General features: G+C 31.9%; 1 protein-coding gene and 1 long non-coding RNA gene across 3 annotated transcripts; one reads left to right on the top strand and one right to left on the bottom strand.

Moving 5' to 3' along the window:
* Positions 1 to 1,711: 1,711 nt before the first annotated feature.
* Positions 1,712 to 4,334, bottom strand: LOC139808438 (uncharacterized). 2 transcript variants are annotated; one of them, XR_011730869.1, is made up of 5 exons: positions 3,996 to 4,334; positions 3,713 to 3,885; positions 3,523 to 3,634; positions 3,138 to 3,239; positions 1,712 to 3,063 (listed from the first exon to the last, which is right to left on the bottom strand). It is a non-coding gene; the product is annotated as an uncharacterized lncRNA (long non-coding RNA). The 2 variants fall into 2 exon arrangements; XR_011730868.1 differs by having other exon boundaries at positions 3,138 to 3,415.
* Positions 4,335 to 4,363: 29 nt separating this feature from the next.
* On the top strand, positions 4,364 to 12,461 carry LOC139808437 (uncharacterized). Its single transcript, XM_071770418.1, has 6 exons — positions 4,364 to 4,472; positions 4,654 to 4,728; positions 11,169 to 11,234; positions 11,346 to 11,602; positions 11,706 to 11,829; positions 11,912 to 12,461. The coding sequence occupies exons 1-6, from the start codon at positions 4,364 to 4,366 to the stop codon at positions 12,079 to 12,081; spliced, it is 801 nt and encodes a 266-aa protein (XP_071626519.1). The 3' UTR covers positions 12,082 to 12,461.
* The last annotated feature ends 30 nt before the right edge of the window (positions 12,462 to 12,491 follow it).

Below are 12,491 nucleotides of genomic sequence, written 5' to 3' on the forward strand. Positions count from 1 at the left end.
AGAGGTCCGTTACTTTTTCCAATAGAGCCTCCTGTGTATCGAAAGTGTGCTCTGAGTACGTGTAATATACAGACGCATCGTTTGAGGTTAGTTTTCGCTTGCGCTACGAAAATGCCGAAAGTAAAACGTTACATGTGGAAAGGAAAAGTTGTCACTGAAAAAGTGTACAATCAACGGTTAGCACAGACAAATACTGGGAAACGTAATTTGAAGACACGAGTCGAAACCACACCAGATGATTGTAACAATTCCATGGCACATGTAACGTTTTACTTTTGGCATTTTTGTAGCGCAAGCGAAAACTAACCTCAAACGTTGCGTCTGTATATTACACGTGCTCAGAGCACGGCTCCGGTAACTTAGCCGGTCAACTTCGACTTTATTAATTTTCATATTTTTTTATCGTTTGTTGGTCGTTTGTTGGTGATTGTTGGCCTAATTACAACGTTTGTTGGTTCTTAATTTTTTTTTTTAATTTAAAAAGAAAAATTAGCATGAAGTTAGCCGGAAAAATTTTATTTTTAATTTCAAAAAAGCCTAATCGATGCGTAATCGTTTGCTGCTGATTGTTGGTCTAATTTTAGCGTTTGTTGGTTTATTATTAGTCTTAAAAACGAAAAAAAAACGAAAAATTATCTCACATATTAAAGTAATCGAAGATTGGTTTATTTGCCTACGACTTAAGCTTTATTTCTATCAATTTAAGGTTAACATCTATAAAACTGCCATATGAATACGGGCCTTAACATCGGCAGAAAATCACGAAAAGATAAAGGGTGCATTCCGATATTCACTGCCAGTACTGACAGTGCTGCGAGTACGTTCCAAAATACCCTGCAGTAAGCTTTCGATGAGCTTGTGAAAGCATATGACGTCATAGATTTTGTCGTCACTTCCTGCTTTCGTTACTGCGGCTGGCGAGGTAAGGCCACAGTATATACAGTAGCGCAACTCTCTGTCGGCGCCTTTGATATTAGTGTTGTCCAAAATGGAGTGCGCATGCGCGAAATAAGTAAGCGCCCAGTAGCACCAACTGAACGGCCACGTTCAGGCAGACACAACTGTTAAGTGTCGTCTTATCGACACGCTACGCTGATTCGTTGGATCTAAAAGTATAAGAGCCAATCACGTACTATTGAGCGGTTTTACGCGCCCAACGTCTTTCTCTGAACTTCTTTCTTAATTGCTCTTCCTTTCTCCGCTCTCACTCCACTTTTACATGAAATTAATCTGAATTTAATGAAAATAATGAAGATAAATATTTATTATGTATCTATTAAAAATAAGAAAAAAAATTCAAAAATGAGAAAAAATAAAATTATATAAATGTGATTGCAGATTGAATAATATAAATGTATTGAGGTAAATTATTAGAAAATATAATGTTATATAACATATATTGAACAACCGAAAAGCAAAATATAATATTTTATACATTATACTTATAAGAAAACAATTATAATTATAAAATATTTAACATAAAATAGTTTTATTACATTAAATGAAATAAACGAATGATTTAATTATGCATCCAAAATAAAAATAAGATATATTATATTCATGCTTAATTTAAAATGCGATAAATGAAATTTTAATTTTAATACGACGATATGTTCCCGGATAGCACGGAAAATTGAAAAGGAATTCTTTTTAAATTCTCGATTTTAAAAATTTTTAAAGTATTTTTTCCGTATATATTTCTGTCCCAAAACAACTCTTAAGAGTTCAAAAGAAATTCTTTTCTATGTCACCAATTCTGAGTTCTTCTTCAGATACAAAAAAAATCACTTTTCTACTCCATAAGAATTCGTAATATATTCGAAATTATGTTTAGATAGTATTCTAATACAGCTCTATCTAAGCGCTATTTCGAATGCATTGCGATTTCTTATAGAATAGAAAAATAATTCCTTTGTATCTGAAGAATAAGAAATGTACTAATCCATTTTATGTTCTTTCTGATGCAGAAACTGTTTTCGGATAGATTATGAAGGATTCTTTCTTATTCGATGTTACAGACAGAATATTAGGATTATAAACTCTGAAATTAGGAATATATAAATATAGGAAAATATAAAATAGAAGTATCCATGACTCCTATATCGATTAATGATTATATTACTAAATTGGTATACAGATTTGAAATATTGTATCATTATAATTGTTATAACAAACAATTCGTATAATATGAGCGACATATTTATCGTACATACAGACATGCAAAATAAAATTTTATATGCAAAATAATAAATGTATACCTAATATGATATATTGAAAATATAAAAGTATCCCGAAAGAGTGGTCGAGTAACGATTCGAAATTCTACAAACATATATTGTTACTTCGCAGAAGCAGCGACGATCGTTGTATTTCGGAATTCGGACGCGCTTCCGCGCGTTCCGTTAATGCTTCATTGGATGAGAGTCTATACCCGATAAAAACAGTCACGTCACATCCACGTCGAATCCACGTAATTTCGTCGTATCCACGTCGAATCCACGTAGCAATAACGTGGATCCACGTACTGTTTTTATCTGGTATGTACTTCGATAGATATGCATCAATCAATTGGCAGTAATTTATGGCTTATATAAAATGTAGCTGGATAGAATAATGGACATATGTATTATATTATCTCGATGATTCCCATACGCCGGATTGAGCATTGCGTTTATAAATTTATAAAATTTCTCCTAAGAGCCGTTCTGATCCGAGTAAGCAAAAGTCCACATACGAAGTTGCAACACCATGGATTTAATAGCACTTTGATATTCCCATTTAAGATAGCAGATACAATGAAAGAATCTATGGATAGATTTGAATATATTCTGTCTAGTCTTAGAAGTGTCGATAGGTTTCCGTTTAACGATGCTAAACTGGTAATAATTTCTGCTCCGGTGTCAGTCTTCAAGGATAATACAACCTGTCTTGTATTTAAATGTAAATCAGGTACACTGAATTTCCTCGATTTCGTCGGCACTGCTATATTTTGCGAATCCATATCCGTAGTTTCATTCTTCTCTGTAGGTACTACACGTCGTCATCAATAAAACACGATAATACCTAGAACATTATTGATATAATTTAGAACTGTTGAAAATATATACGAATATGTTATACATTCTTTGTTGAGTTACCTTATTCCGTATATATGTTATAAAGTTGATTGAGCCGGGATAAAGAGAATAAATGTACTTTCGTCGGTCGTCCCATTTCAATGAAAAACTGGCGGTTTTTACCTAGAATCATTTCAGATTTTATTGTCGCAAAAGAAGGTAGAATACCCGTGTCTGGATGTGGATCTCCATGCTTTGTTTCTATCATATAAATTTTGAAATCCTTCTCGCTCGGTATTGCGTTTAGATTTTGTGCATTGCTGAGCGCTAGCTGTTATTGTTATATCGAAACAAGATATCTATAAATTCCGCAACAATATTAATTAAAATAAAATATTTGATAATATGCCACATTAATATTAAATGACGTATTAATTTTTTGTAAGTAAGATGGTATAATACGTACTTGTATCTTTTTAGATAATTAAATGTTGCTGAGAGAATATGTTATCTTTCCGCAATTTACTAAAAATTCAAACGGTGGAAGTATATCATATAGTTTCAACCATGGGCCTTCCCTATACAAGAAAAAAAAATCATTACTTTTAATATAAATTCTGAATTAAATCATGAAACGCTGTTATATGATAACTTACAAATTGTATTGTATTGTGGAATGCATGCTGGAGATTTCAAAATCGACACCACTATCTTTTGTGAAGTCGATCTGAATCATCTGACGTCTGTTTCAGCCAGAAATTTGCATTTTAATAAGTATTTCAGAAATGTAACCGTTCGTAGACAACGTAGAATCAAGCAGCAATTCTTTCTAGATATTAGAGTATCACAGAGTTAGTTTCACAAGATAAATAGATAAACGATATTCTTAATTTAAGCATGACTGATTTTAAGTACAATGATTATGAATAATTATCCTACCTTCTGAGGTTTGTAACCACTTTATACTCCTAAACTCTTTTCACTTTCATCACAAACGTAGTTATTCAGAGCCTGTCAAACACTTCTAACAGCTCTCAATAGCATTCAGTGGGTAATTGAGCTAATTCTCTCCAAATTTCTGTTCCAATACAGATAGGCATTTACTTAACTAACCATTTAAATTCTGAGAGGGAGCAGAGCAGAACGGAGAAAGGAAGAGCAATTGAGAAAGAAGTTCAGAGAACGACGTTCAGATGGTGTTAGTGGGCGCTTACTTATTTCGCGCATGCGCACTCCATTTTAGACAACAAGAAATCAGGAGAGTTGCGCTACTGTATATACTGTGGTAAGGCATTCGCAGTAGAAAGATGGCGGCGCCCGTAGAAGATATGGAAGAGGTTGTTTTGGTAGACGCGGAAACTAACGAAGATTTTAAAATGTTATTAAGCAAAGAAGATGTAATCAGAGTACGAAGCGGTAAGAAACTAAATAATATTTTTATAAGTATATAATATTATTATTATGCAAAGCGGATAATAAATTCAACAGGAAATTGAATATAACCTATAATTAACCGCAAACATTACTTGATAATTTGTATGTTTTTTTCTTACTAGAATAGCCTAAATGTTAAGAATTACTTGTATTTCATTTTTAGATTTAACTTTTGCTACGCAGTTGTTGCAAAGTGCAAAGGACTCCGCCCAACAAGTAGATTGTACTTCGTCCCAACGTATGAATGATCTTAATTGTGTTACAGACCGCTGTTACACGGCGCCCCTACTGAAAAAAATCACGTCACGAAATCACGTCATGAAATTACATCACGAAATCACGTAACGAAATTACGTAATTAATGACATAATTAATCACGTAACAGATTGTTCCAAATCGGTACGTGATTTTAAAAATCACGTAATTTAAAAAATTACGTAATGCTGGGAAACACATTTTTTTTTAAATCTGGATAAAGTTATATAGGAACTACAAAGTTTGTTTAATTGCTTCTTCGTCGTAACTTATGCATGTAAAACATGATTTAAGCAAAATAAGTGGTTCTAAATAAAAAATCAATACTGTATATTAATTATATTGTCTATAATTTTATTTTTATGAGTCAACTTTTTAAGTATATAAGTGAGTGTAAAAGTGCATAAGTATAAGTATATAAGTGTGTATATCAAATATAATAATATAATAAAATAAATAGCATATATAACATAGACAACTTAGATATATGTTATGGTAACGTTAACAAGGTTAACTCATTTTAACATTGGTAATATGGTAACACTAAACTTAATCACTATCCGATAATGATTCACTGGAATTTGAATCATTGCTACTTTATGAAGAACTTGATGAATTGGGCGATGTTGGACGTCAATGACGTTTTCTTTGTTTTTCTTCTTCTTCTGCAAAACATTTTTAACATCATTATTATTAAGGTGTTTTTAATTTTTTATTAGTAACTTTTAGATTATATTGTTTTCTAATTTTTTGTATTTATTTATTGAAAGACTTTGTTTTAAAAAATCTAGACTGTTAAGATTTAGCATGTTAATTAAAAATGTTTATTATTTTTTATAATTATCTATGCTAACAATAAATGTTTAAAAATATTAAAATTTTTTATTTAATTCAATGTCTTATATTTTACATGTAAACACAACTATATTACAAATTATTTTTTTAAGTATCTTTTTACTGTTAAAGAGTTCTTTAACTGTGTATAAAGTAATGAGAAAAATATCATATATTAAAAGAAAAAGTATTATACTTTAAAGATTAATTCCATTAAGTTACTTGTTTTTATAAATTTTTATGAATATATCAATCTATAAACACATATTTTCCATTAAAAAATACAAAAAAATATTACCTTTAAACATATAAAAATTATTTGTCTATTGTTGTTTAAAAAGTATTGACAAACACAGCAGGTATGACGAGAATTCTTGAGTACGTGAGCGATAGAAAGAAAGAGAGTTCCTTTTAAGAAAATTTCGTCTTTATTGTATGTAATTCTTTCTAAAAATATGCCAACGTAAAACAAATTGATATGAACTAAAGAGTTTTTACGTGAATATAAACAAACAAATCAGTAATCAGTCCTAAAGATAGAATAGAGAATAAACTAAAAAGAGTCAGATCTTACAGGACGGAATCAAAGTATCTAAATTACTGACTGAGAATGAGAGTCCGAAACGTATTTGAATGTAATGCTGCTGACGAAAAAAAGAAAGATAGAAAAATGAAAAAGGGGGCCCTCTGGATGAATGTCTATCAGATCGGTTCTTGGGCTAGAATTTTAGGCCAGAGCCACAAGAACAAAATGCAGATCTCAGATCTGAAAACGAGAATGAACCTAGCAGAGGCCCTTGTACTTTGACGACCAATGTCGATCTTCAATATGGCGTCTTAAGATTCGGAATCTATCAATATTCCCTAACCTAACCTAACCTAACCTAACCTATCAAAGGCCCCGCTCATGGGATTATATCTCTCGCCTCGATCTTCCCTCACGGACGTTAGTCGTTGCAGCTCTCCTTTTCCTGCTGATGAGTCCACTCCTTGGTCATCTGAATCTCGCTCGGTCAGAGTCCAAAACTTTTGCTGTTGTCAAGATGAATCCGAAAGAGGGGCAGAGAATCGACTCGTCCGAAAGATCGCAAGCAACTGCGGCCATGACACCTGAGCGCCCCCACCTTGTTCAGGACAAGAGAAGAAGGAGGTGGGAGCGCTCAGGTGTCATGGCCGCAGTTGCATACGATCTTTCGGACGAGTCGATTCTCTGCCCTTCTTTCGGATTCATCTTGACAACTGCAAAGGTTTTGGACTCTGACCGAGCAAGATTCAGATGACCATGGAGTGGACTCATCAGCAGGAAAAGGAGAGCTGCAACGACTAGCGTCCGTGAGGGAAGATCGAGGCGAGAGATCTAATCCTATGAGCGGGGCCTTTGATAGGTTAGGTTAGGTTAGGTTAGGGAATATTGATAGATTCCGAATCTTAAGACGCCATATTGAAGATCGACATTGGTCGTCAAAGTACAAGAGCCTCTGCTAGGTTCATTCTCGTTTTCAGATCTGAGATCTGCATTTTGTTCTTGTGGCTCTGGCCAGAGAGAAACCTGAGAGAGGCCATCCCGGCATTTTTCGTCAATTTTTCTGTGTCACATTTTCCGACGCGCCGCCTGAGAAAGTGCGTATCAACTACGTCGTTTCGCTCGGTAACCGCACATGGTTTGCGTCCGTGCTAATGGTTCGTGTCCGAACTAGCCAGTTAGAGGGGATATGCTGCGGCCGCGGCGCACAGTGGAGCCGTTTGCGCGAATCGCGGAAAAAATTATGTTACTTGTAAAATATGCAATGAATGATCATAGAACCTTTCAATGTTGACTTATAAAAATTGCAAAAGTGTATATTTTTAAAAATTAATGATAGGAACAAGTATTTGATTGAAATTAAATAAAAATTCAATTTACATTTAATTTACGTATAAGAGCAAAGTAATTCTTGTGTCGATCATCGCTTAAGTTTAAATTTTTTTGATGTGGTTTACTTCTTAAACTAGTTATTAACGGATCGGATGACACGAGCATCATATGCATAACATCTTCATTTGTAAACAGACGGCTACATTTTCTACTATGATTAAGTCGATATCGTTTATAGTCCTTAATTATTTCTTGCCTCTTGAACTTCTTCCGATAATGTCCCAAACAGGTAACGCTGCATTTTCCGAGGCATTTTCTATAATTTCCTTACCGTGAAGAAGAATTTTATGAACGGTAATTGGCATAAAGTACCAAGAATATTCTTCAATAAATATTTTTCAATAACTAGTTAGTGCCAATTGTTATAAAAGACTTTTGCAGCAACAATGCACTCGAAACAACAATTATCCGTTGCGTTCCTTTCTCCTTTCAAGACATGAAAAGCTTTTCCATCTCCTATCAAGAATTAGTCACAGATGATGCCCTTATACGTCTTACTTCATTTTACGATAAAAATATTATTATTTGGAATAATGATCGACCTTCTTCAACGAGATATTGCAGAGCAATACAATTTGAATACACAAAAGAAACTGCTAAAAAAATAAAAAGTGAAAAGCAACGTATGTATAGATGACGAAATTGCTCAATTACGAGAAACAGAAATAGAAAAGTTCGGAACCACATTCAAAATAAATCATCAAATGATATTTACGATGATAGACGGTAAGGTAGCTCAAGCTGTAACCCACACGCCTTCATCATCTTCGTGGTTCATTTGCGGTTCCAAACCATCTCAAATGAACAACTTAACAGAAATTAATAAAAGGTCTAACAAAGAAAAAAAGCACTCAAATTAGGAATGTCACCCTTGCACGCACGAATCAAATTCATGGAATGTATATTACATATTGCCTACAATTTGTCTTTCAAGAATAAGTGGTCAACAACGCCAGAAACACGCGTTAAAAAAGAAGAAATAAAAAAAAGAATACAAGACGCTTTTTATAATAAACTTGGACTGAGGGTAGACATCGTTAAACAAGGTTCCGGATCATCTAATGACGGAAATACTTCTCGACGATTTTTTGCTGATCCAAAAATCACAGCAGAAATAACTGGAGTTGACGAGAAATTGATCAGAAGATTTTCCACAATATTACAAACGATTAATTGTGGTGAAGAAATAAATTCAGAAAAATTCGGTTCTTATGCGTACAAGGCAGCGGAAATATTTATTGAAAAATATTCTTGGTACTTTATGCCAATTACCGTTCATAAAATTCTTCTTCACGGTAAGGAAATTATAGAAAATGCCTCGGAAAATGCAGCGTTACCTGTTTGGGACATTATCGGAAGAAACTCAAGAGGCAAGAAATAATTAAGGACTATAAACGATATCGACTTAATCATAGTAGAAAATGTAGCCGTCTGTTTACAAATGAAGATGTTATGCATATGATGCTCGTGTCATCCGATCCGTTAATAACTAGTTTAAGAAGTAAATCACATTAAAAAAATTTAGACTTAAGCGATGATCGACGCAAGAATTACTTTGCTCTTATACGTAAATTAAATGTAAATTGAATTTTTATTTAATTTCAATCAAATACTTGTTCCTATCATTAATTTTTAATAAATATACACTTTTGCAATTTTTATAAGTCAACATTGAAAGGTTCTATGATCATTCATTGCATATTTTACAAGTAACATAATTTTTTCCGCGATTCGCGCAAACGGCTCCACTGTGCGCCGCGGCCGCAGCATATCCCCTCTAACTGGCTAGTTCGGACACGAACCATTAGCACGGACGCAAACCATGTGCGGTTACCGAGCGAAACGACGTAGTTGATACGCACTTTCTCAGGCGGCGCGTCGGAAAATGTGACACAGAAAAATTGACGAAAAATGCCGGGATGGCCTCTCTCAGGTTTCTCTCTGCTCTGGCCTAAAATTCTAGCCCAAGAACCGATCTGATAGACATTCATCCAGAGGGCACCCTTTTTCATTTTTCTATCTTTCTTTTTTTCGTCAGCAGCATTACATTCAAATACGTTTCGGACTCTCATTCTCAGTCAGTAATTTAGATACTTTGATTCCGTCCTGTAAGATCTGACTCTTTTTAGTTTATTCTCTATTCTATCTTTAGGACTGATTACTGATTTGTTTGTTTATATTCACGTAAAAACTCTTTAGTTCATATCAATTTGTTTTACGTTGGCATATTTTTAGAAAGAATTACATACAATAAAGACGAAATTTTCTTAAAAGGAACTCTCTTTCTTTCTATCGCTCACGTACTCAAGAATTCTCGTCATACCTGCTGTGTTTGTCAATACTTTTTAAACAACAATAGACAAATAATTTTTATATGTTTAAAGGTAATATTTTTTTGTATTTTTTAATGGAAAATATGTGTTTATAGATTGATATATTCATAAAAATTTATAAAAACAAGTAACTTAATGGAATTAATCTTTAAAGTATAATACTTTTTCTTTTAATATATGATATTTTTCTCATTGCTTTATACACAGTTAAAGAACTCTTTAAGAGTAAAAAGATACTTAAAAAAATAGTTTGTAATATAGTTGTGTATACATGTAAAATATAAGATATTGAATTAAATAAAAAATTTTAATATTTTTAAACATTTGTTAGCATAGATAATTATAAAAAATAATAAACATTTTTAATTAACATGCTAGATCTTAACAGTCTAGATTTTTTAAAACAAAGTCTTTCAACAAATAAATACAAAAAATTAGAAAACAATATATTCTAAAAGTTACTATTAAAAATTAAAAACACCTTAATAATAATAATGTTTTGCAGAAGAAGAAGAAAAACAAAGAAAACGTCATTGACGCCCAACATCGCCCAATTCATCAAGTTCTTCACAAAGTAGCAATGATTCAAATTCCAGTGAATCATTATCGGATAGTGATTAAGTTTAGTGTTACCATATTACCAATGTTAAAATGAGTTAACCTTGTTAACGTTACCATAACATATATCTAAGTTGTCTATGTTATATATGCTATTTATTTTATTATATTATTATATATTGATATACTCACTTATATATACTTATACTTACGCACTTTTATACTCACTTATATACTTAAAAAGTTGACTCATAAAAATAAAATTATAGACAATATAATTAATATACAGTATTGATTTTTTATTTAGAACCACTTATTTTGCTTAAATCATGTTTTACATGCATAAGTTACGACGAAGAAGCAATTAAACAAACTTTGTAGTTCCTATATAACTTTATCCAGATTAAAAAAGAAATGTTTCCCAGCATTACGTAATTTTTTAAATTACGTGATTTTTAAAATCACGTACCGATTTGGAACAATCCGTTACGTGATTAATTATGTCATTAATTACGTAATTTCGTTACGTGATTTTGTGATGTAATTTTATGACGTGATTTCGTGACGTGATTTTTTTCAGTAGGGGCCGTTAATCGGGTTTAATAACATCGGTAGTTCTTAGACTGGCTAATTACACTCATTCTTTAGAAGAAGGGAATAACTGTGATTTGCCAGCCTAACAACTACCGATGTTATTAAACCCGATTAAGAGTGGCGTGTAACAGCGGTCATAATTAGATAAGTAATATCAAATTTTATGTGACATAATGTTAATAATTTTAGCAACTACCAGTAACAGTAATAAAAAACCTGACAGCCTCGATACAACTGTACAATGTGCAGATGAAGGTAATAGATTGACATAGAAATTTACATAATATTTAAATATTTGCATATGTATATCCCTCCGAGAACACATAGGGTCAAGAAATATATAATTCTTGTTTAATCACATTGCAGGTGCACATGCATGGACCAAACAGGAAACATTATTATTATTAGAATTATATCGCGAACATCAAACTGATTTCATTGGTGGAAAAGGTACCGTCAAAAAACATTGGAACAATATTGCTAAACTTATGCAAGAGAAAGGACATGATGTAAATGGTTTTAAATGTTCAACAAAATTTCAATCTTTGAAACGTACATACAAATGCATTACGGATCATAACAAGAAAAGTGGCAATAATAGGAAGGATTGGGAATATTTACAGGTTAAATTATTAAAATTTATTTGTTGGTTAAATTATATGTGCTTGTGCTTAATATAATAATATATGTTTAAAATAAGTTCAACATTTTGGTATTTACATACAGATAATGCAAGAGATATTTGGTGATAAACCCTGGGTAAAACCTTTGGCAGTAGCAGGATCTCACTTAGATGAAACAGAAAGTGAAAGCGATGCAAAAGATGAAAAAGAAAATCTTCCAGAAAAAGGTAACATAATATATGTCTTATGGTAGATATAAAATAATTGTATATGTGCATAATTATACATATTGTATATTTATAATTTCAGTCACCAAGAAGGGAAAAGTCACTGCATTAATAAATGATTACATATCATTTAGCAAAGAAGAACGCGCTAACCGAAGAGAAATTCGTACAAAACAGCATGAAGAGAAACTGCTCGCCCTTAAAAGGTTGGAAAATTTGTTAGAGAAACTGGTGGAAAAAGAAAATAAGTAAGGAAATTAGAAGTTATAAGATATAAATAATATATATTTTGAAATGACTGATATATATATCTTATTAAATGTTAATCAGTATATACTTTACTTATATATTACTACAGTTTATAAAAGATATGTGATATGATGTAATACGATACTGTGATATTAAGCAACATGTATGTGCAAATTGTATTAGTTCCTTTAGTTTCTTTTTTTTTGTTTAGTATCGTTTTTTTTTTACTTTAATTTAAGGTCACATGTCTTTATTACATTTGTTTTGCACCTCTATAAATTATATTAATAATATTACAAACTTAAAATAATAATAATAATGATATTCATATTATAGTAATTAAGTATATAGAAGTATAGTAATTAAATGTTTTTTTGTTTTAAGAAAATATTTAAATTCAATGTATGTTGAGT

This window comes from Temnothorax longispinosus, chromosome 2, assembly GCF_030848805.1.
Source record: "Temnothorax longispinosus isolate EJ_2023e chromosome 2, Tlon_JGU_v1, whole genome shotgun sequence".
In the NCBI taxonomy this organism is placed as follows: Eukaryota; Metazoa; Arthropoda; class Insecta; order Hymenoptera; family Formicidae; genus Temnothorax; species Temnothorax longispinosus.